A 25640-nucleotide genomic window follows, 5' to 3' on the forward strand; every position below is an offset into this window, starting at 1 on the left:
GCATTCCCCATAATAATGTATGAAAACCCAAACAATTTTTTTTTAACTTAGATGATCATAGGTGACCAGGTAGGTCAATCGGTAAGACATCCCCCTAGTGTTCAGCAGTCCCCGGTTCAAATCCCAGTTGTCAACCCTTGTTTCAAGCATCAGAGTACACTTAGTTGAGGATATCTGAACTTGCATGTTGTTTTGCCCCGTCTTTGGGGGCAAAGACTTGGAAGAAAGGAGGGAAGAATGTAGCAGACTTGGACTGGGTCGATCATCGATGAACAGGTAGCTCAATTGGTAGAGCATCAGGACATTGATCTAATGTTAAAATGTCAGGACATCTTAACCAATCAAAGACCACAGACACTTTCACCACAAGACACTACTTAGCTTGCTCTGAATACTTTTGATGGTGTTACACTGCTAATATTGATCTGCAAACACTACAAAGCTCCAGTTTGTTTAACTTTATTATACATCACTCAATATAAAATTTCGCCCGCGCTTCACTGCCGTCATAAAACACAAGATAGATCTACCTGGATTACTGATGAGACGTAAGCCAGGCAGGTAATCGTCCCTTATCGCAGGTCGGTGATATATCTGTAGTGCTGGTATAACCCAATCTAAAAATACCTGTCTGGTTAATTCAGATAGATAAGTAAAATAATAAATCACAAATATGGAGGTCATAATTAAGGCTACCCGATTGATTTATCTTCTTAATACTTCTGAAAGCTGATGAATGGTAGGCCAATGAGTAATTTTATCAGACAACAAGCAGCTTTATGACACATCATTCATTATTTTGTAGCCAATATTAAAGAAAAAAAGACAAAGTGCATGATTTAAAAAGATATTGTTGTTTCTTCATTATAGAGTGCCAAATTCTTCGGTGATTTACAGAATTGTTCAGAAATAGCAAACTTTCGTAAATCTATTTTGGAACTCACTGAACATAATTTTTTCCAAAATTGTTTAGGCAAAAAATACACTGGTAGAATTTGGTTTTTTTCCCCCCAGCATTTTCAGCACAAATTAAGTGTTTAGTTTTACAGTCTATCAACAGCCAGGGTCCTGCAAGGACGTACCAGGTTTGATGGTGGAGGTAAGCCGGAGTACCCGGAGAAAAACCACCGACCACCAGTCAGTGCCTGGCAACTGCCCCACATGAGATTCGAACTTATGACCCAGAGGTTGAAGGTTTGTGGTAATATGTTGTGACATCTTAACTACTCTGTCACAACGGCCCCAAATAAAGTACCTGCGAATATTACAGTGATGCGATATTTACGACAAACTGCAAAGATATTGGGCATTGCCTGCCCTATGGATTTTTATCATGATAGTACCTTTATAGGGATCAACCAACTAAATAAAAAAAAGACCTTCGAAATGGCCCCTGTGTATACAAGATTGAGCCAAGGATAGAATTTTAACCCGGCCGCTGATTGGCTGGCTAATTATGAATTTCAAAAGTAAAAATGTTTTCTGACAGGTAATTATTCCTAGATAACCATGATATGAATTTGGAAATTCATATTGAGATTTAGGTTCAAAATATCAACTTTGATAATGAATAGGTAAAAGCATTAGAATTTCAGGATTTTTTAGTGCAAAATGCGCCTGATTTCAATAAAGCTACCCTGGTTGGAGTTTGAGCAGAAGGACCCAAACTTTTTTTTCTATTTAGTGTTATATGAGAACCTAGACTTTAATTATAGAACACAACAGCTAACTAATATTCCTTTGTTTTAATAATACAGTACAAAATTTAAACAAAGTTTAACACTGTGGTCTATGTAAAATCATTTAGTTGGTTGCTCTCTATATAGAATAGTTACAGGTAATTGTCCTTTAATCTTTGAGTTAAAGAACAGCAGCAACTACAGACAAATAAACCCCCCGCTGCACAAATTTAATAATAACTCATTGATAGGGGACATTGCAGAACTTGTACAGTTTACTCAATTCCGGTTTATTTCAGGGTTCTGTTTACCAAATTTTATCAAAATCTCTCTAGCACTTTAGAAAGAGTTCGCCAGACAAAGTTGTGTCTTCCAACATACAGATGGACAGACAACCCGATTCCAGTATCCTCCCCCCCCCCCCCCACAAACAAAATAGATGGCATCACATGTTTTAAATGGTGTGAGGGTGCCAAGGGTGGCATCACATGTTTTAAATGGTGTGAGGGTGCCAAGGGTGGCATCACATGTTTTAAATGGTGTGAGGGTGCCAAGGGTTGGGGTCCTGCATTTATCTACTGGGTATATATGGTCTTGCTAGAATCCAAACAACATTTTATTAGTCATAATGACATTGGTTAATTAGCAATGCCACAATGTTCTGAGTGTCTCGGGGACTGGTGTCCTGAATATGTGGATTACTGTCAGTAAGGCAAGTACAGTCTTTCCAGAATCCCAATAATCTGATGTTTTACTTAACAGAATGACCTTTATTAATTAACCAAATAAACCAGAATTGCTAGTGAGATATAAGGTTGCTATCAAGTCGTGGTTACAGGTCGATGGTTATTGATTCTTTCATTTAACCCTGTAATCTAGTGATTGATGTGGTTGTTAGAGAAAGAGACATGTATCTCCATAACATGGTCATTCATTTTGGTTACCATTTCTGTATTGCCTCTTCACCTATCATGTACATATAACCCTGATACCTTTTCTGATCAGTTCCATATTGCTCCATTAACTGACTTAATAAAACTGTGTGGTTCACAATTTCATGTCATATGCTAGAGCTTTATGTCTGAAGGTAGTTTAATTGCTGCCGAACCCAATCCTAGCCAGAAGATGGGCAACACCAACAGACATCTACAGATCTTTTATGTTCGATACATTAAGTATTTTCAATATCCAAATACTTATCCTATAATAACCATTTAAAGTACCATATAATAGCTCCTAACTGCATGATAAGATGTCAGTATTTATTAATTGGTTTATTTTTCATTTATTAAACATCCTATTAACATTCGGAGTGGATATAATGATATACATGCCAGGTTTAGGAGGTAGAAGCCCCTACTCTAAACTCATTTAAAAACCAACTGAATACTCACTGGAAATCAGTACCATGTAAGTTTTACCCCAATTTTTATATGGCACAACCGGACAACAATCTAGTAAACGAATGAAACGTGCCACAACTAGCTGGAACCAGCTAACTATGGTGTCTACGAAGAGGTAACAGGATGAAATCCGGAAAACCTGGAGAAAAGCCACCAGCCTATGGTCAGTACCCAGCAACTGTCTCACATGAGATTCAAACTCATGATCCAGAGATATGGAGAGCTAGTGGTAATATGTCGGGGACACTTTAACCATTCGGCTGCCGCAGCTTAAGTATTTACTGAAGAATAACAAAATGGAATAAGTCATCTTTAAATATCAAGCTAAATAGCACCCATAAAATGTTTTAAGACCCTGCATATTCCCCAGTACACATAACACTATCTTGTTGACCTACACTTAACCTCTAAGTTATCAAACTATACTGTTCTGAATTATTTATCTAAAGTATTGTAATGCTGCTTCTTGTTCAGATCAGCTCTGCAGGGTGTCTGTTCTGTCAACTTAATTTACAACTAAATCCATTAATATTTCTGAACCAGTGACATTTGTCAGTTATCTCCCTTCATTTAAAGTAACATTTGTCAGTTATCTCCCTTCATCAATGAAAATAACTAAGACCTGAAATCCTTACTTACAGGAGCTTAAAATATGTCATAAAGCACAGAGATACTATACCCACTGAAGTAAAGATACTGATATACACTACTGGAGAAATTAAAAACACAGAGATACTATACCCACTGAAGTAAAGATACTGATATACACTACTGGAGAAATTAAAAGCACAGAGATACTATACCCACTGAAGTAAAGATACTGATATACACTACTGGAGAAATTAAAAGCACAGAGATACTATACCCACTGAAGTAAAGATACTGATATACACTACTGGAGAAAATTAAAAGCACAGAGATACTATACCCACTGAAGTAAAGATACTGATATACACTACTGGAGAAATTAAAACACAGAGATACTATACCCACTGAAGTAAAGATACTGATATACACTACTGGAGAAATTAAAAGCACAGAGATACTATACCCACTGAAGTAAAGATACTGATATACACTACTGGAGAAATTAAAAACACAGAGATACTATACCCACTGAAGTAAAGATACTGATATACACTACTGGAGAAATTAAAAGCACAGAGATACTATACCCACTGAAGTAAAGATACTGATATACACTACTGGAGAAATTAAAAGCACAGAGATACTATACCCACTGAAGTAAAGATACTGATATACACTACTGGAGAAATTAAAAACACAGAGATACTATACCCCTGAAGTAAAGATACTGATATACACTACTGGAGAAATTAAAAACACAGAGATACTATACCCACTGAAGTAAAATACTGATATACATACTACTGGAGAAATTAAAAGCACAGAGATACTATACCCACTGAAGTAAAGATACTGATATACACTACTGGAGAAATTAAAAGCACAGAGATACTATACCCACTGAAGTAAAGATACTGATATACACTACTGGAGAAATTAAAAGCACAGAGATACTATACCCACTGAAGTAAAGATACTGATATACACTACTGGAGAAATTAAAAACACAGAGATACTATACCCACTGAAGTAAAGATACTGATATACACTACTGGAGAAATTAAAAACACAGAGATACTATACCCACTGAAGTAAAGATACTGATATACACTACTATGGAGAAATTAAAACACAGAGATACTATACCCACTGAAGTAAAGATACTGATATACACTACTGGAGAAATTAAAAGCACAGAGATACTATACCCACTGAAGTAAAGATACTGATATACACTACTGGAGAAATTAAAAGCACAGAGATACTATACCCACTGAAGTAAAGATACTGATATACACTACTGGAGAAATTAAAAGCACAGAGATACTATACCCACTGAAGTAAAGATACTGATATACACTACTGGAGAAATTAAAAACACAGAGATACTATACCCACTGAAGTAAAGATACTGATATACACTACTGGAGAAATTAAAAACACAGAGATACTATACCCACTGAAGTAAAGATACTGATATACACTACTGGAGAAATTAAAAGCACAGAGATACTATACCCACTGAAGTAAAGATACTGATATACACTACTGGAGAAATTAAAAGCACAGAGATACTATACCCACTGAAGTAAAGATACTGATATACACTACTGGAGAAATTAAAAACACAGAGATACTATACCCACTGAAGTAAAGATACTGATATACACTACTGGAGAAATTAAAAGCACAGAGATACTATACCCACTGAAGTAAAGATACTGATATACACTACTGGAGAAATTAAAATGAATGACACGGTTATACAACCAACATATTGATAACTATAAATTAAAACTGATGTATATATATGGTAATCCAGAACTTTGTATTGCTCCTCTTTTTGTCAATTTTTGATAGAGAATACCGGTATTTGTTTTGCTTCTCTTTTTGTCATTTTGTGAAAGAGAGTTCTCGAAAAAGCTTAGGGCTTAAGGTAAAAAAAACAAAAGAACTAATGAACTAATTTAGTCACAAACATTCCTTCCTCCCTATTAAAAAAAAGCATCATAATGAGCAGATAGTAGATCACCAGGTCAGAATTCACTGATCGCGGGATGAAATTAAGACACGTCCCATGTATGCACATGCATGTACCTATTCCAATCTCCCCATGTCGGAGCAAATGTCATAGCAGTCTGAATGTACAATGCACGTGTTGCACTCGAGCGGTCAATACCCAATTGTGTTAGGCAGTGATGCCAACCTTTTTCTTCAGAGTTATAAAAAATATTTGAGATTATAATAGCCATGTTTTTATCTATTGTAAATTTCTATTAACAAGTCAAGTGCCATAGCGTTACACCGAGTTAGTTGGTTAGGACTTTGGGAGGCTGTAACAACTATATAGGTCAAGGGTTACACAGCGGACATTTGTGTGACTTTTGATAATCAACTATTTGTATGGACAACGATTCCTGTTTCCTGTATCCAATAATATCTACTTCCTAAACAATAAACCTACACCTCTACATATACTGGTTCAATAGCTCCTGAGTTTACTTTAATCCAAATATTAATAATGAGAAAAGTCAATCGCGACACAGTGACTAAACATTGTATGTACGAGGAGCAGAAAAATGCCTAGAAAGACAAGGAATTACGACGCGCGTACCGCAAGCACCAGTAGAACAAGCCACCAATTGACCCATCATAGGACAGTATATTTGCCATGCCTTGTGCAGCTAATGTCGCAGCTAATGTCGAACAGTCAATTGAATAACCTATATCCCAGGAGATCTACAGGCACTGCTACACATCATTACACAAGAACACAGATGCTATAATTTGAATAGTTTGTAGAATTTTTAAATGAAACACATTAGATTATTACATTTTAAAACCATAAATATGGACCGACAAAACCTGTTGTATGCATCTATAAAGTTACTAACACATTAACTTCATAAATTAAATTCAAGGGAGACAACCCATGTTCCTGTAGGTTCTGTACTGGCAACTAGATTTAAAACATCCACCATCATATCAAATTATTTCTTTAAAGTATATATTTAATATACATTTTTTTCCAAATTTCTATATTTTATATGAAAATATTATATTTCTGATGCTACAATATTCCAACATTTCAATAAAAAAAAAGAGTCATATAATTTTTTGAAGACTGCAATTATGTCAATTAACCGCAACGTTAAGGTCCATCAATCAAATACAAAATTAAAATGCCATTGTAGCCGATCTAAAGACTACAGTCTCGAGGAGTAAAGTCTCAAGAAAAGGTTGTAACCTAAATATTGACAACCAAACAACAACATTTTGGGGGTAACTCAATATTATTGAAAGTTCCACGAAAAAAAAAAAAAAGACACCAAAATGTTAATAACTAAAGATACATAACTAAAGTAATAAGGATAAGACTTACCTGACTGAGATATATTTAGTTGCGTTCCTAAGGTGCTAGTGTTGATCTGTCCACACATAGCCAGTCTAGGCCTGGATGGAGCGGTAAAATGCCTCTTTGGTCACATCTACCAGTCAGATACCATTTATCAACTCTTGTCATCCTTGATACCATTTCCTCTAATTCACACTGATTCTCTGAGGAGCTACAAATGACAAGAATACTGCTTATATATATTTGTTTGTATTGGGATAGGCTCTAAAATCACATAAATATAGGAGAATTAATGTAAGGTCAAATGCCAAGAGTTGTTGGCCTCACTGCATGTGAAAATCAGTGCAAGAACATTACCACTTAGCTTTAATTACCGTATTCGACCCAATAAGCGCCTGTGTCCCTAAAAGCACCCCTCCCACTTTTTGTCCTCGATTCAAATTTCTCGTGCATAAATACAGACCCAAACTATCAAAACTGTATATAGGTTTGTACTTTGCTTTGCAATAATATCGTCTTATTAAGCATCCTTACAATTTTTCAATTATCTTAAATACCTTGGGCACTTATTTGGTTGTATTTGGTTGTATATGGTAGCTAGCATACTCTTCATTTACTTAAAGGGACAATTCAGTCTATGAGAACATTAAAATTTGTACATATTTCGGAAAAAACCAGTTCTAATGGAAATTACATCAGTCGGTTTTACTGTGATATGCCTGAAAAGCCCATGGTTGTGACATGTGTGTAGATGTTCAAACTCGCTCGCTGTCCGCCATTACACATTGTGGTCGAACTTCTTGTATGCCGAACCCTGTCCCTTGCTCGTAGAATAATGCAACTTTTGTCTAGAACTGCTCAAATCGCTCTGACAGTAGTGTGTTTACCTTATTAGGTGAATTGTCTTGTCTAAAAAACATTTCATCACCTTCTCGGTGGTTATGTAGTTTATTTGCTTAACGTGCGTGACTTTGGCTCATGCATGGGTACAGCGGCCATATTGTACCTACTTAATCGTATTGATCAACGATTTGATATTTCAACGATATTAATTGAAATACTAAACAATGACGTGGAATTTGTCAATATTTTATGTTATATGTTTCATAAGAAATGTAGAACAATACATTTATGCCATATTTTGCTTCTTGGTAATGTAAAAGAATTAGCCTGAGCGAATTGTCCCTTTAATACAGGAGACAAAATATAAGGCATTTGTTTAATCCTGATCTCCTATTGATCTAAAATAAATATTCATCAAACATTCTAAAAGGAAAAGTTAACGTGAATTGTACCAATCAATTCACACACTGGAATCACTCACCCGGCGAAGTTGGTTATTAATTTGACCACTATGACCTTAAATAAAGGTAAAGGTTTATAAGTTGAACAAACTTCTTAGTTAATGAGAAGAAGTCTTTATGAAGCTTTTTAGGTTTGGGACCCCAAATGAAGACCAAGGCTATTTATTTGAGACCATTCAAATAATAAGATATAAAGTTTCTATGCCTCTTAGGTTTTTGTAACCTAGCTTGGATGAAGGTCACACATATTCATTGTAAATAATTTGGTAGCCTTTCCTCCTAGCATGCTACAGGTATAATAGCATACCTAAAGACTTTTAGATATTGAAAAAGTCATCCAATTATATCACTGTGATCTTGCATAAAGGTCAATGTCATTATTTGAACAAATTGGTAGCCAAACATCTCCTAGACCCAGTACCAATTAAGTTTTTTAGGCCTATAATAAATTGTAGATTAAGAAGTTTTTTAAGGATTTTAGGTCATTTACTGTAATCTTGTATCACTGTTATGTCCCATAGCCTCTTTAATAGATGTTGACCAATTTTCAACTTGAACTGGAATTTATTAAAAAAGCAGCTAAATTTGGAAAGGAAATTTGAAAAAAAAAATCAACATTTGGAAAAAGATGACAAGCCTTGTTGGAAAAAGGGTTTTTATCCCACAATAAAAGATCGAACATTGATATCAACTGGAAGACAGGAAATAGACTTCAAAAGCTCATCTTAGTAGTGATATACAAAGACAAAATGCATAGATAATTGAAAGCTTATTACTAGTAATGTGCCACAGTTATAGACTGACAATTAAGTTAAGAAATGTTAGATATGTTAAACAGGACTCATAGATTATGTTTTACAATGTATCTGTATATTAAAACCAAAATGAATCATTTTCGTAAGTCTTGTCTGACGAGTTTTTGTCTATTTATTAACTACATTTCAACATAATATGAGATTTGACATTTGACTTATAATTGTATTTCATACTGATTATATAAATCACATTTCTAGAGAAGTTCTAAAACAATTCAAGACTTTTATCTGGTGATAAAATTGTCTAGACATGGGCATATGATTTACAAAATTTAATGTGCACTTTTTTGCATTTTACATTTAGGTAATTTAATTACATGTGTAAAATGTAAGAAAATAAATTTACATATGATAAACATGTATGTCACTTTTCTTCTTATTCACATGCATATGGATACGCATGATTTACATCTGACATAATAAACATGTGCACTATACATGTGATACGAATGATTCACAAAATCATATGTGGCTATACACATAATTTAAGCATGTAGAAATTTATGCTTGAGATACATTTGTATGATATTCATATGATTTCACACATGATGAAGGGTGTACTCTTTTCAGCTCATCCACGCATGAAAATTTCACATGAAAATCATGCATTTCTCACATGTCCTTTATGTGTGGAACTTTTACCTGTGTAGTAAGGCAGTGCAGCAGTCCAACTAATTGTTAGAGAGGGTGGATAACATTGCACTTGCACTTTTGAGAAGCGAGGGGTACAATTCTGACCTCTGTGCGAACCCAAACTTAATAGAAATATATGTTGAAACAAAAGGCCCATGGGCCTTAACAGTCATCTGACTATTGGCACAATACACCACCTCAAAGAATATAGTAGTGGTAAACAATTAAGGCAATACAAAAGAACTATTTCATTAGAAAAAGTTCAGTTTCAGACATATTTGATGAATTAGACCATGAATGAAGGTTCTTTGATCCCCACCATACTACAAATCCAATATACAGTCTCTAGGACTAAGAGTTATTTACAAAAAGTCGTTTAAAGATATTAGTCTTTTTGACCCTTGTGACCTAGCTTGCGCGCGACAACAGATGATGCATGATAACAATAGGTCATCCTGACCCTTTGGGTCAAATGACCGTAAAATTGATATGTTACAGTTGAAAGTTAAATCGATGACAAGCTACTTAAGTAGCAATTGTGCAATTATCTATCTGAAACAAGAGCACAGTTGATGCAGACTCTTGAGCATGACTTAAATTCTTCCGATTTTACTAAATTACTTTTAATTTTATTTCTAGATGGAAGCAGTCATAATGACAATGGTTTACATAATACAAATATTTGTAGGGGTAATCAGTACCAGTTCATACAATGTTATGGGTAATTGATAGATTTTAATGTATATTTTACCTGTGTACTTGTCACTGAGTAGGTGAAAAGAGGCAAAGTACCAGGAGAAAAATCACCACCCTATGGTCAGTATCTAGTAACTATCTGACATAGATTATGAACACTCAACCCACCGCAGAGGTGGAGGGTTATAGTTGACTTGTAGAATAATGCTAAACTTTGACCAGTTTGTCACAGAGTCCCTTAACCCTAACCCTTCATTTCTAGGTCAGGAAAACAGACCCAAATCATAAAAGAAATCATGAAAGGACATACTCTTATGGCCAGTATGGTGTTCTGAAGAAACACCTCAGTCTAGGTCAGACGGGACTCACATTACAGTTAATCTTTATCAGATGACGTTCACTAACTAGAACTTGGGCTATCATTATGGAGACTCATTGTATTAATCAGATGACAGTGGATGACAGATGCCATCAGGCGATGCTGTAAGGAAGCTAATGACGATCTATAGAACTGCGGATTTCGTCAGTAGCCGCCTGTAAAGTCTGTGGGATAAGATACTATCATTTATCTTAATGTCAACTATTGGCCATTGTGTCTGTATAATTAAATACATTACATGCAAAGTAACGCCCTTCATTGTTAGGTGTTAGGGAGATCACTCTCACTTGGTCCCAAAAAATCACACCAGCATTTTGATTGACTGATCTGACAAGTCTGATTGCCCCGCCATCTAGATTCCTATCCAACTTTCTTTTGTCTTAGCATGTCTAACTGTCTCATTTCATAAGCAGTTACATTGATATCTTCTCCTGCATTGTTAGATGTTCTTCGTAATTAGCAGTCAGGGTGGTGTTAGATTGGGTTCAAAGAGGGCATTGATTAGATTAACAAGAGATCCCAGAGGGATCTTGGTGCCCACCATAGAATGATCTATGTCTGACAATGGAAAGATGGATCTTTTCCCTACTTTTCAAACTTTTTCAAATATACAACATAGGACATTTAAGACAGATCGCTTTATTGCTTTCTGAGAATCAGCGGTGAGATCCAAAATAGCGACAGGTTGACCATCTTGTTGACCAATCAGTCCCAAATGTACTATACACAACTAAAGCCCAAGGGGAAACTATGCATGAAATATGATAGATATCCCTTCAGTAATTGCAGACAAATAGCGATAAATATCAAATCCAAGATGGATGCCTGGTAGCCATCTTGTTTTTCAGATCAGCCACAAAATCTGTATGGCAAAACAAGGGACCATGGGAACCATCCATGTGAAGTTTGAACAAAATCCCTTCAGTAATTCTCAAGAAATATTGATAACAAACTTCAACAGCTAAAATCCAAGATGGCTGCCTGGAGGCCATCTTGTTTTTCCAATCAGCCTCAAAATCTGTATGGCATAACTAGGGATCAAGAGGACCCTACATGTGAAGTTTGAACAAAATCCCTTTATTAAATCTCAAAAAAATAGCAATAACAGACTTAAATTGCCAAAATCCAAGATGGCTGGCTGGCGCCCATCTGTTTTATTGATCAGCCTCAAAATCTGCTTTGCACAAGAAGGGACTAAAGGGACTCTACATGTAAAGTTTGAACCAAATCCCATCTTGAGTTCTTAAGAAATAGCGATAACCAAGTTCATCTGCCAAAATCCAAGATTGCTGTCTGGCGGCCATCTTGTTTTTCTGATCAGCCTCAAAATTTGTATGGCACAACTAGGGACCAATGGGATCCTCCATGTGAAATTTGAACAAAATCCCTTCAGTAATTCTCAAGAAATATCATTAACTTCAACAGCCAAAATCCAAGATGGATGCCTGGTGGCCATCTTGTTTTTCGAATCAGCCAAAAAATCTGTATGGCACACAAGGGACCAAGGGAACCATCTATGTGAAGTTTGAACAAAATCCCTTCAGTAGTTCTCAAGAAATAGCGATAACAAACTTCAACTGCCAAAATCAAGGATGGCTGCCTGGCGGCCATCTTGTTTTTCCAATCAGCCTCAAAATCGGTATGGCACAAATATGGACCAAGAGGACCCTTCATGTGAAGTTTGAACAAAATCCCTATGTAGTTCTTAAGAAATAGTGATAACAGACTTCAACTGCCAAAATCCAAGATGGCTGCTAGGCAGCCATCTTGTTTTTCCGATCAGCCTCAAAATCTGTATGGCACAACAAGGGACCAAGGGTACCCTCCATCTTAAGTTTGAACAAAATCCCTTCAGTAGTTTACAAGAAATATCGATAACAAGCATTGTTCACGGACGGACGACGGACGGTCGACGGATGGTGGACGACAGACCCGGACACAAGACGATTTGAATAGCCCACCATCTGATGATGGTGGGCTAACAAAACTAATTATGGTACAAAAAATGTCTTCATAGTTTTTATTTACACTGTAATTAGCTATTTAGTATATTGTTACTTAGTCCTTGATTAAATCATTTCATGACCATGCTCTCACTACAAGCTAATTTCAAATGTCAAAATTAAAGTTATATGTGCTGTATTGTTCATTCCCATGAATCAAGAAGAGTTTTTAATATGTCACTCATCACAAAAATTACCAACATGTTGATTACAGAACTTTCAATGCATATGTTTTAATTTTCTACAAGTACAAATAAGAGCTGAAAGTGATTTTTGGCAGTTCTGCAAAAAATCATCATATTTACATCTATAGTGAAGTGAAATGGGTACATTTATACATACAGCTGTCAGACCATGAAGCCAAATTGTAGTCTTCAACTTTATTACACATTTTTACAGTATTGTTAGTAATTGTAAAGTGATTTCAGCAAGTATGTTTCCATCTAAACATAAATAAGGCATAGAAAACAACAATTTTACAGTACATATTTCTGTGTGTTTTGACGAACGTTTATAAGGTTTCTGAAGCCATTTGATTGATTTCCACAGCTTATATTTTTCAATAGATTACTGAAGAAAAAATTACATGTCAAAATTTTCGCCCAGTTATGGCACATATAACTTTAAATCTATTTTTATCTTCTTTAAATATTTCATTCATGATTTCATTTCAATTCCTTTTTCCTATAATTTACCAACATTATGAATATTTTCAATGTCTCCTTTCCACATCTCCATCCTCAAGGTCAATTAATTTGCAAAGTCAAATTTCTAAAGGTCAACCAAGTAAATACTTTCAATAGCTCCTTTCAAAATATCAATAATTATTTTTTTTATTACATGTACATTCGTGTACTCCTATTCACAATTTGGTAGACATTTACATTATTGATTTCACACTTCAAAATCTAAACCGTTTATACCAAACTTAAAAGTTATCTTGTAAACAAGTGCCTATTTCTATCTATTTAGGTTTTTTTTAAAGATGCTCCGCCGTCGACAAATCATAAATAATACTCTTCATTTGAACAATAATTGGTGTTTAATCATGTATACATATGTTTAATAAACAAAACAAAAAAATATAAAATAATTTGTTTTGCTTTTGGTGCATGTGCAATCAGTACTTCATTCCATAAAGAACATAGTGCCACAGAATTTTTTCGGGATGCAATTAATTGTTTTTTGATATTTTCGTCTTGAAATAAAACTAGAAGCTCAAACATTCTAATGGTGGTAATGGTGTAAAGTAAGTAACTTTTGTTTCTAAAGAAAGCTAATTTGTCTGCTCTTGTTTTTTATTGAGAAAAAATACTATTTGTCAGTGGTGGAGCATCTTTAAAAAAAGTACTGCATATCATAATTATGTCTCCTTTCTGATGTTAAGTCTGTTTTCATACTTATTGTCTTTACCAAAGTCAAACATAGTCATACATAGTTTGTCAATGTCTCCTAATAAATTTACCATACGGAAAATGGCCAGTGTATATGCTCACAAGGACACCTAAATAAACATCATTTGTAGCAGAATTGAACTGCATGGCCATATGACCACATATCTCAATCGATAGAACATCCAGCTAGTGTTCAGAGGTCCCAGGTTCAAATTCCTGTCTGGTCGCTGCTGCATTTTCTTTCCTGCTATTTAATGGGAAGATTGCCAACCCCTGTTTCAAGCTTTGGGTGCATGACTACCTACTAAATGTTATAAGTTAAGTTGCATCTTCAGGCTATGATTAAGGAATTTAGGAATGAGGAGTGTAGCAGAATTGGACTGAGTCAACCATTGGTGACAAGTTAGCTTAAATCAGTAGAGCATTAATTGGTCGAGCTACTGTTGTAGCGGGAAAAAACCCGGACTTTTCCAGTCAGATGGTGATATCTTTTCTGCTACAACAGTAACTATGATTGGGCTAGTGTTCACAGCTCCGGGTTTGAACCCCATTCTGTCATTTTCTCCTCTTCTTTTACACGTTTGCAGGTCTTCCTATAGCCTATAATGCCAATTGTATCCACATTATTCATGTTTCTTTTCCAACTTTCAGCCTCTTGGTATTATCAATCCTAGCTAGTGTGTACAATTTCAATGTCATCTTTCATGATGCTAGCCATATAAATGCATACTTATATTATAGGCTGTAAAACCACCCCATTCTGACACTATACTAACTGAAGTGAATTCCAGTTCAATTTTGCTGGTTAGTGTTGCTGGGGAAGTATCCATGTATATGCAGTTAAGGGGAAGCAACTCTTTTTTGCTAGTACTTAGAGCTTGAATTTTGAAGGGTAAAATAAAGCCTGGCTAAGGTAATCGTCTTGTTACATGTCTAAGTGTGGTCAATAAATATGAGATTTTCATATCTCAATCTTGAAAATAAACTTGAAGAAAAAAAGATGTTTCATACATGTGCACCAGCTGCAGTATCGTTACATTTAAAGATACTCCACCGCCGACAGAGCATAAATGATATTCATCATTTGAACAATTGGTGTTAAATCGTGTATATATATGTCTAATTAACACAAAAAATAATATAAGATAATTTACTTTGCCTTTGGTGCAGGCACAATCAATACTTCATTTCAAATAGGATATAGTGCCACGGATTTTTTCGGATGCAATTAATTATTTTTTATATTTTCAACTTGAAGTAAAATTAGAAGCTCAAACTTTTCAATGGTGGTAATGGTGTAAATGAGATAACTTTTGTAACTGAAGAAAAATACTTAATCGTCTGCTCCTGTTTTTGATAGTGAAAAAATACCATTTGTCAGCGGTAGAGCATCTTTAAAGATGCTCCACCGTCGACAGAGCATAAATGATATTCATTATTTGAACAATTGGTGTTAAATCGTGTATATATATGTCTAAATAACACAAAAAATAATATAAAATAATTTAAATTTCGCCTTAGAAGCTCTAACTTTTCTATGGTGGTAATGGTGTAAAGTAAGTGACTTTTGTAACTGAAGAAAAATACTAAATTGTCTGCTCCTGTTTTTGATAGTGAAAAATTACCATTTGTCAGCGATTGAACATCTTTAAGTATATTGTATTTAACTTCTTATTGTCATCTGTAAAATATATACATAAAAGCATGAAGAACAAATATAGACTTCACAGATGAGATTGACTACATTTATTTCACTATTCAGGTTTATAAATTATCAAATCAATTAATTCATGGACACCAATTAACTGTCTGAAATAAAGAATGTAAAACGTAAAAAAATCATTGTTAATTATAAGTTCTAAGCCCTAGCTTATATAATTAGCTACTTTATACATATTAAAACTGAATTTTAATCTGAGGGTCTAAAAAATAGGTTAAATATGTCAATGTGCACTAACCACTGCTAATACTACAGTGTAATTGTATTCTTCAATCATGCAAACAATCAAAAACATATACATTGTATCTAAATAGATGTTTCTAAAACAATTTAAATAAACAAGTTACTTTTAAAGCAAACAAATAAACAACATTCACACAAGAAGACATATATATTCGATTTGAATAGACATTTTTGGACATTTTACAATCATCATGTCATAGAACAGAAAACAGTTATACATAGAGATTGACAACTCCTCAAAATTTACATCTGCAGATGTAGGCCTACTTCTGTACATTGTATGTACTTAAGGGTTTTTAGATAAACCCTTAAATAGTTGAATATAAATGAATACCTTTGATATGTTGTAAAAGTTCAGTAATTTGCAGATGGTTTGAGTACGATTTTGGATAGAAAAAGTAATGTTTTAACTTATTTATTAATTAAAAAAAACGCCCTTCCGGTTTTGAATGCCTGATTTTCGAAAAACCAGGTAAATTTGCTTATTTTCGTGCTTTCAAATATCATATTAAATAACATTAATCGGGAAAACTGGTCACATCAAACCATGATATAATGTTTAAACTTTGTGTTGATATCAAAAATATCATGTTTAAAAGAATACACTTAAAAGAAGTTAGCCAAGGCAAAATGACTATAAACCGGAGGTCCCTCTGCCTGTCAACATAGACAAAGAAGGAGTTTCCAATCTCTATGTATATATGTTTCTGATAGAACGTCTTAAAAAATTGCTAATTTTCTTCTTTCACATCAGTTTCAACTTGTTTCGTTTGCGCTGGCTTTAACTTTTATTATCACATGACTAATGTTGTTTTTTTTTCAATATGGCCTGTAAAAATTAACCGGATTGGTACATTTTAGTGTTTGGCATTATTGTTTACCTGAACACGTGCCCCCTTCAAACTTTTCGCGGAAATTAACCTCCTGCTTTAGCCAAGGTAAACCACTGCCACGTTCCGCGTGGAAAGTCCAATGGTTTACAAGCGTTTCGCTAACCTTATTTTGAGTCTTCATTGCGCATGTGCACTACATCAAAATAAATCGCCATTTTCTGTATCTCTCCAGATGATTTTAATAAGTCCAGGATGACAACATTTGCAGATCACTTTTGGGTATGGCATTTGTGTTTTCAGATAAGTGGTCGTATATCTCATCTACCAAGCTGTTAGTTTAACTGTCGATTTTTGCAATCGCAAATCTTCCGCATTTGAAAAAGGGGGTGTACCCTCGCCCTGTCAAGTGTCGGTGTGGCGATTGAGGTGAACGCGACTGTCAGCTTGCAAGAGTTTCCCGAGTTAAAACCGGCCACATAATAAAGCGATGGATATAAGAAATTAAATCTGCCTGTAATAATAAGTCATTCTTAACCTTAATTATATACATGTGTGATTTTTATTTCCCGTTTTGTAACAATATTTTGAACCAGTACCCAGAGGTTGTCTGGATTCAAAACAAACATGCCCCAAATAGGTAACATGACATTGCTCTCAAGTCTGGGTCACTTATTCAAATTTTTGGCTAGCCACACAGTTCAAGTAGTGGTCTTCATTTTAAAATACACCTCATAATGACAACAGCACTCCACAAGTGAGCACATACAGGGCGTTTTTCAGCATGATTTGGGGCCGAAAATCGTCCCCATTCCCCATGTCAAAACCCCTAAAAATTTTCCCAATTCAACCTTAAAATTTCCCAAAATCAAAGTTTCTTGAAAACTATCCAAAGATGTCGCATAAACTTAGATGGTTAAGGCTTTACGTATTTGTGATTTGGCTTCAAAAAAGTATATTATAAACTACACTAGAAATAAAAAAATCTTATTTGTTATGCTTTATTTCATATTTGATAATTTTCCCAAATCGTGGTTTTGGCGCTCAATTTTCTCAAATTCAAAGCCACAGGCCCCATTTCCAAAGCAGTGAGAAAAAGCTCTGCTGAGTCATACATGCATGTTTGCTGATCTGAGTGGCTACCATGCATAGCTAATGAATTATTCTTCAGGTTCCTGGTGAATTAAAGCTACCCAGGTTAGGCTTAAATGATGATCGACTCACATATAAATTACAACATTAAGATATATATACAAAATTAACAACGAATATTAAACCACATCAAAAATAATTAATTGTGATACATACATGTACAGTGAACCTTTGATTGTGGCAATAGTACAAAACACTACACTGGATGGCTTCAAGGCAAACATAAACAATGTAGCACTTGAACCCCCCACCCACAAATAAACACCTTATTTTTATCATGTTTTTAACCTATCTATTCCAGCACCAGAAAAAAAATGCACTATCTATAACCCCTTCCCCCACGCCACTGAGCCGTACCACTCGCCTATAATCGTCACTATTGACGGATGGTGACAAACTAAAGAAGAATACATTTCAATAATAAAGAATAAATAATGTATAGGTTCACATGCGTAGTCAACATTCCACTAGTCATGATCACCACTATCTTATTCTACCTGCAATTTGAATGACTAGACTTTTAAGTCATTCATTTCTTCACTTTGAAATTATAAATTTATAAACAGAAGGATGTATATACAGTGAAAACTCCCAAAACCGAACCTTCTCAAAACCGATCACCTCTAGAAACCGAACATGGATGTCATGTACGGAATGAATTTCTCTTTATTAATAGTATATAAAACTTCCTAAAACCGATCCCTCCCAATTCCGAATACCGGACCGATTTTGAGATCGGAATAGTCAAATGTAACTAAAATACACTTCTGAAAACCGGCCTTACCTGAGCGACACCGATAGATTGCATTGAGGTCTGATCAACCGACCGTGAAATACACATGTACCTGTACCATAGTTGTTGCATGCCATGTCCTTGGGCATATGCATGTATACAGATGTGAAGCTATAGGTACACGGTAATTATACCCGAGATGGTGGTGTAATTATTTATCCTATTGTTTAGATATCTAACGAAGGTCTACCATGTGCACGCGGTTTGTTTACTGTAGGAAAACAAGCAGAGCTAGTAATAAAGAGAAAGTTTCGTATTCAAATCACACAGGTTTTTTTTTATTTACATATGTAGTTGTCGGATAACGTAAATTATCTGTATGAAGAAGCCGAAGCCATGTATTGTTTTAGAAAATGACTATGTCATATAATGACCGGCATCGACTGATCATCGTGTAATTAGACCATATAATTTGATTCTTGACGTAACCGGAAGCGATCGGTCGTATGTAGGTTGCAGACGAGAACATCCCCAAGAACATTCACGCAACTAACTAACTAAACTACGTTTATAAGCGGTAACAAAGTCAAGTTTGCTGTAATCCATTCCTTTTAAACGTATGATTCTCTCTTTTGTGATAACATTCACATTAACAATCAATATCGGTCGGTTTTAACGAACACTAGGCATACATGCGGTGCACTAATGTAAAAAACGACTTCCGATCGATTAAATCCGGATCGGGATGATCGGTATTCGGTTCACTTCTCCAAACCGAACCCTCTCTAAACCGGCAGAAATTATATGCACCGACCATGATCGGTTTCGAGAGGTTCCACTGTAATATATATATATATATTTTTTTTTTTTCAAATATGTATCTCAAAATGTACCAATACAAATATTCAACAATCTACTGTTTTGGAATGTATTATTTAATGTCAGCCTCATTTACCACTTCCTTTTAAAACTTGATATTGATTGGTCCGATTTATATTAAGTGTATATAATATTTATCAGCCATGCAATTAAATGCAGATTGTTGTTTGGAACAAAATATTTCTATTCTACAAAACATAATATAATATATGAAATATATTTGTATTTGTAAATAAATATTTTTATTTTCATTTTCCAGGGAGAGAAGAACAATGGATTTTTCGTGTTGTACCATAATATGAAACATGGCCAAACGGCATCAAAAGAGTTCATTGATTTCCTTAGGGAAAGGTATTTAATATATAGCATATATTATATATACATGGATGAGGTAAATAGCCATTGCAAAGATAAATGTAGAAAATGTAAGTTTTGGTATACTGTTTCAGGGTTTGTATTTACTCAATCCCCTAGCTACTATTGTAGCGGAAGATATATCACCTTCTGACTGAAAAGTCAATCAGAAGGTGATATCATTTCTGGTACTCTGTTCCCATATTCTTTATATGCATAGAAAATTTAAGAAAAAAAAACTTTTTTTTTCTTAAACTTCATTCCAAATTTTATATTAGGGGAACCCATTTTATCTGAAAAGGACCCTGTTTATGGAACACACAGCACAACCCCTTTGTTATTTATCCTTTTTGAGGAAAGAAAGTTGAAATCATTTATTTCTTTATCTAAATGACGTCTTATGTACTTGACAGCTGTAAGGTGGAAGAGAGCTATAGCACACTCCTTAACAAGCTTGCCAGGACAGCGGCTGCCAGTACCCCAGTCGGGTAAGTATTTTCATAAACACGTACATCTCAAATCCATTTTGTTCAATACCATAGTTCAATGCTTAGGCTAAAGTTGAGTTTATAATATATGCATGGAGGATTGATTCAGTTTTCTTGCATACAAAAGTCATACCAAGATGATTTTCTTGAACATTTCAATTCGAATGAGTGGCTTCTGCAATCTTGACCATGCAATTCACTTTTTGAGAATGTACAAGATCATGTTTTATTTTGTGAAAATATTTTTTTCATCAGGGAAGTGAAAGGAGGCATCCATGAGTACATATTTTAAAAAATCCCTTTTCTGTACAAACAAAAATATGCACAATGTACTTGACAGTAACTTACATGCAAGTCCTATCAGTTAATTAATTAGTAACCCAGTATATTATGCATCACTTTAGATTTAATTAACTTCCATATATCATTAGACATTAGTGAAATTGATAACTGATGTCGTTGATGCACAATTAAATGTTTGGATCCAGAAAGTATTCTTATACATGTTTTAAAAAAAGCGAGAAAAAAGTCAATATTTGATATAATTTCAGCTTCGAATTGTTGCCCCTTTTATAATATAATATCAATATCCATACATGTTATTATTGTATTAAAAAACACTGAAACAAATCTGAACATACTAATAAATCAAACATATACATGTATAATAGGAGTTTTTCTAGTCACTATTAAAGCATTATTTGTATAATAAACGTGTAAACCAGAAAATGTATTAAATTTTTGAATGTAAAGTTAACATTCTTTATATAATCTAATTACTATTAATAAAGTATTGCAATTTTCATTGGTAACCCCACAATAAGTAGTGACCTCCCTTTAGACATCTCACCATTGCACTTTGCCCTGTAGTAATGTAGTAAACCTGATTACTATAGTATATATCTTATTTATGTATTTTTCTTATACCATAAATATTGTATATCAGTTGAAATAAAAGTTTTAAAAAGCCAGAGATATATAATAAAGCTTAAATTTGGTAAAGTGCAGACTGTTCACAGTTTAATAATAATACTAACTGAAGAATTGTTCAGAATTTGTATGATTTTATGATAAACTGTGCATGTTTAATTGATTAATTAATTTGAAAAGATTAAGATAATTAAAACATTCAACTGCTGACATTAATTGCTGAATTTCATTATCCATAATTTTGGTTTTCAGTACGTTTGCCCCATTCTGGGGGGTGTTGAAGACACTAGCAGAGAAACTGGCCACCCTTCACACTCAACTGTTACATAGCTGGACAGACCTGATAAAGGATGTCGCACGCTACAATGAAGACCAGCACAAACGACACAAAAATGTAGGTGATCTGAAGTAATTAGAGGGTAGCATTGTAGACAGCTACAAGCAATAGAAAAGTGAAGGTTGTCTTTATCTTTGTAGTTGTTATATGTTAAGAAATATTACTACTTATATGGGCTACAAAATTGAGGAAGGTTGGAGTTCATCAAAGTGTGTTAAGGTTATATTTGATTTTCTGGATTTTTACTTACATTAGAATAGGCATTCCAATTGAATGGAGTTTTAATCAGCCATTAAGATCGATAAATGATATTTGCTTTAACCTAACCATGTTTTAAATTCCATTTTGATACTTGTATTTTCAGATGAAAGAGAGCGAGTCAGGAACACAAGAAATAGTTCATTCCATACAGCAAACCACAACTTCATTACATAAAGTAAGTCTTCTCCAAGTAAAACAAATCTCTGCCTAATAAAATGTCTTAAGGTACAGACTGGAAAAGTAAGTCTCCTTCTAGTAAAACAAATCTCTGCCTTATAAAATATCTTAAGTTACAGACTGGAAAAGTAAGTCTCCTCCTAGTAAAACAAATCTCTTCCTTATAAAATGTCTTAAGCTACAGACTGGAAAAGTAAGTCTCCTCCTAGTTAAACAAATCTCTGTCTAATAAAATATCGTAAGGTACAGACTGGAAAGTAAGTCTCCTCCTAGTAAAACAAATCTCTGTCTAATAAAATATCTTAAGGTACAGACTGGAAAAGTAAGTCTCCTCCTAGTAAAACAAATCTCTGCCTAATAAAATATCTTAAGGTACAGACTGGAAAGTAAGTCTCCTCCTACTAAAACAAATCTCTGTCTAATAAAATATCTTAAGAGGTAAAGACTGGAAAAGTAGGTCTCCTACTAAAACAAATCTCTGCCTAATAAAATATCTTAAGGTACAGACTGGAAAGTAAGTCTCCTCCTACTAAAACAAATCTCTGTCTAATAAAATATCTTAAGTTACAGACTGGAAAAGTAAGTCTCCTCCTAGTAAAACAAATCTCTGCCTAATAAAATATTGTAAGGTACAGACTGAAAAGTAAGTCTCCTCCTACTAAAACAAATCTCTGTCTAATAAAATATCTTAAGGTACAGACTGGAATAAGTAAGTCTCCTCCTAGAAAAACAAATCTATGTCTTATAAAATATCTTAAGGTACAGACTGGAAAGTAAGTCTCCTCCTAGTAAAACAAATCTCTGTCTAATAAAATATCTTAAGGTACAGACTGGAAAAGTAAGTCTCCTCCTAGTAAAACAAATCTCTGCCTAATAAAATATCTTAAGGTACAGACTGGAAAGTAAGTCTCCTCCTACTAAAACAAATCTCTGTCTAATAAAATATCTTAAGAGGTACAGACTGGAAAAGTAGGTCTCCTACTAAAACAAATCTCTGCCTAATAAAATATCTTAAGGTACAGACTGGAAAGTAAGTCTCCTCCTACTAAAACAAATCTCTGTCTAATAAAATATCTTAAGTTACAGACTGGAAAAGTAAGTCTCCTCCTAGTAAAACAAATCTCTACCTAATAAAATATCTTAAGGTACAGACTGGAAAGTAAGTCTCCTCCTACTAAAACAAATCTCTGTCTAATAAAATATCTTAAGAGGTACAGACTGGAAAAGTAGGTCTCCTACTAAAACAAATCTCTGCCTAATAAAATATCTTAAGGTACAGACTGGAAAGTAAGTCTCCTCCTACTAAAACAAATCTCTGTCTAATAAAATATCTTAAGTTACAGACTGGAAAAGTAAGTCTCCTCCTAGTAAAACAAATCTCTACCTAATAAAATATCTTAAGGTACAGACTGGAAAGTAAAGTCTCCTCCTACTAAAACAAATCTCTGTCTAATAAAATATCTTAAGAGGTACAGACTGGAAAAGTAGGTCTCCTACTAAAACAAATCTCTGCCTAATAAAATATCTTAAGGTACAGACTGGAAAGTAAGTCTCCTCCTACTAAAACAAATCTCTGTCTAATAAAATATCTTAAGTTACAGACTGGAAAAGTAAGTCTCCTCCTAGTAAAACAAATCTCTGCCTAATAAAATATCGTAAGGTACAGACTGAAAAGTAAGTCTCCTTCTACTAAAACAAATCTCTGTCTAATAAAATATCTTAAGGTACAGACTGGAATAAGTAAGTCTCCTCCTAGAAAAACAAATCTATGTCTTATAAAATATCTTAAGGTACAGACTGGAAAGTAAGTCTCCTCCTACTAAAACAAATCTCTGCCTAATAAAATATCTTAAGGTCAAGACTGGAAAGTAAGTCTCCTCCTAGTAAAACAAATCTCTGTCTAATAAAATATCTTAAGGTCAAGACTGGAAAGTAAGTCTCCTCCTAGTAAAACAAATCTCTGCCTAATAAAATATCTTAAGGTACAGACTGGAAAAAGTAAGTCTCCTCCTAGTAAAACAAATCTCTGCCTAATAAAATATCTTAACGTACAGACTGGAAAAAGTAAGTCTCCTCCTAGTAAAACAAATCTCTGCCTAATAAAATATCTTAAGAGGTACAGTCTGGAAAAGTAAGTCTCCTAGTAAAACAAATCTCTGCCTAATAAAATATCTTAAAGTACAGACTGGAAACATACAAGAAAACTTGCATACATCTAGCATAACCTATTGCCCAGAACACTGTGACAGCTACAACGTTCAAAGAAATGAGTCTTTCATATTTTTTTTTTCAGGGATAGCAGAAGGTAAATGTTGGGGTGGGGGGAGGGGGTTAGAAATGTTTACAAAATGTATTTCATACTATTGTTTCTATATTTATGTTCTTTTCTATAGCCTTCTAGGGTTTATTGATTTATAATAATTTACATTCCAGACATTTTTGGCTGGGGATGCAGGTGTCTGGTTTATTGATGGTCCACAGTATTTTCTGATTTTAGCCCACCATCATCAGATGGTGGACTATTCAAATCGCCATTCATTCATGGTCGGTCCTCCTTCCGTCCGTCCTTTAATAATTCTTTTTATTGCTATTTCTCGGAAAGTGCTGAAGAGATCTTCTTGTTATGCATATTGCATTTTGGGACTGATCGTTCAACAAGATAGCCGCCGGGCTTAAACCATCAAAAGTTTGTTATTGTTCTTTCTCAGAAAGTATTGAAGAGATCATTCTCAAATTTCATCTGTAGGTTCCCCTAGGGCCCTAGACTTTTGGGACCAATTGGTCAACAAGTTTGCTGACTGGTTGCCATCTTGAATTTCGATAGTTGAAGTTTGTTACCTCACCAAAAGTACTGCAAGGATCTGTCTCATATTCCCTATGTAGGTTCTTTTTGGGCCCTAGTTGTGCATATTCTATTTTGGGACCGATCGGTCAACAAGATGACTGGTAGGCCGCCATCTTGGAATTTGATAGTTAAAGTTTGAAAAGTAGGGAAAAGATCCATCTGACAATTGTCAGATATAAATCAGTCTTTTGTGGGCGTCAAGATCCCTGTGGGATCTCATGTTCCATTTTTAGTTGTGTTGTTAACTGTAAGAGAAGTTGTTAAATTGAGACTGCTTTCACTCTGTAGGCTAAAGAATTATACCATACACGATGTTTAGAACGGGAGAGACTAAAGAGAGAATCTGCTTCTGCAAAAGACATGGAAAAGGTAAATATTCGCTTCTGATGAATGCATTTTGAACATTAATATTACTAATGATGGAAAGCTTTTTAATGAATTG

At 34.4% G+C, this 25640-nt stretch overlaps 2 protein-coding genes across 7 annotated transcripts in view; one reads left to right on the forward strand and one right to left on the reverse strand.

Annotated features, from left to right (window-relative positions):
- The window catches only part of LOC138325502 (solute carrier family 4 member 11-like), a 110079-nt gene extending 102859 nt beyond the window's left edge, over positions 1–7220 (reverse strand). Inside the window, exon 1 of the mRNA XM_069271199.1 lies at positions 7053–7220. The gene's annotated coding sequence lies outside the window, so the exon portion shown is untranslated. The remainder of the gene's footprint in view (positions 1–7052) is intronic.
- A 10010-nt stretch (positions 7221–17230) lies between these two features.
- Positions 17231–25640, forward strand: part of LOC138325504 (F-BAR domain only protein 2-like) — a 42881-nt gene continuing 34471 nt past the window's right edge. For all 6 annotated transcript variants that reach the window (XM_069271201.1, XM_069271203.1, XM_069271207.1 and 3 more), the window contains exons 1-6: positions 17231–17324; positions 20066–20157; positions 20574–20648; positions 21831–21972; positions 22280–22351; positions 25487–25567. In XM_069271201.1, coding sequence (XP_069127302.1) covers positions 17298–17324; positions 20066–20157; positions 20574–20648; positions 21831–21972; positions 22280–22351; positions 25487–25567 — 489 coding nt within the window. In that variant the 5' untranslated portion in view covers positions 17231–17297. The remainder of the gene's footprint in view (positions 17325–20065; positions 20158–20573; positions 20649–21830; positions 21973–22279; positions 22352–25486; positions 25568–25640) is intronic.

This window comes from Argopecten irradians, chromosome 6 (genome assembly GCF_041381155.1).
Source record: "Argopecten irradians isolate NY chromosome 6, Ai_NY, whole genome shotgun sequence".
NCBI classification, from domain to species: Eukaryota; Metazoa; Mollusca; class Bivalvia; order Pectinida; family Pectinidae; genus Argopecten; species Argopecten irradians.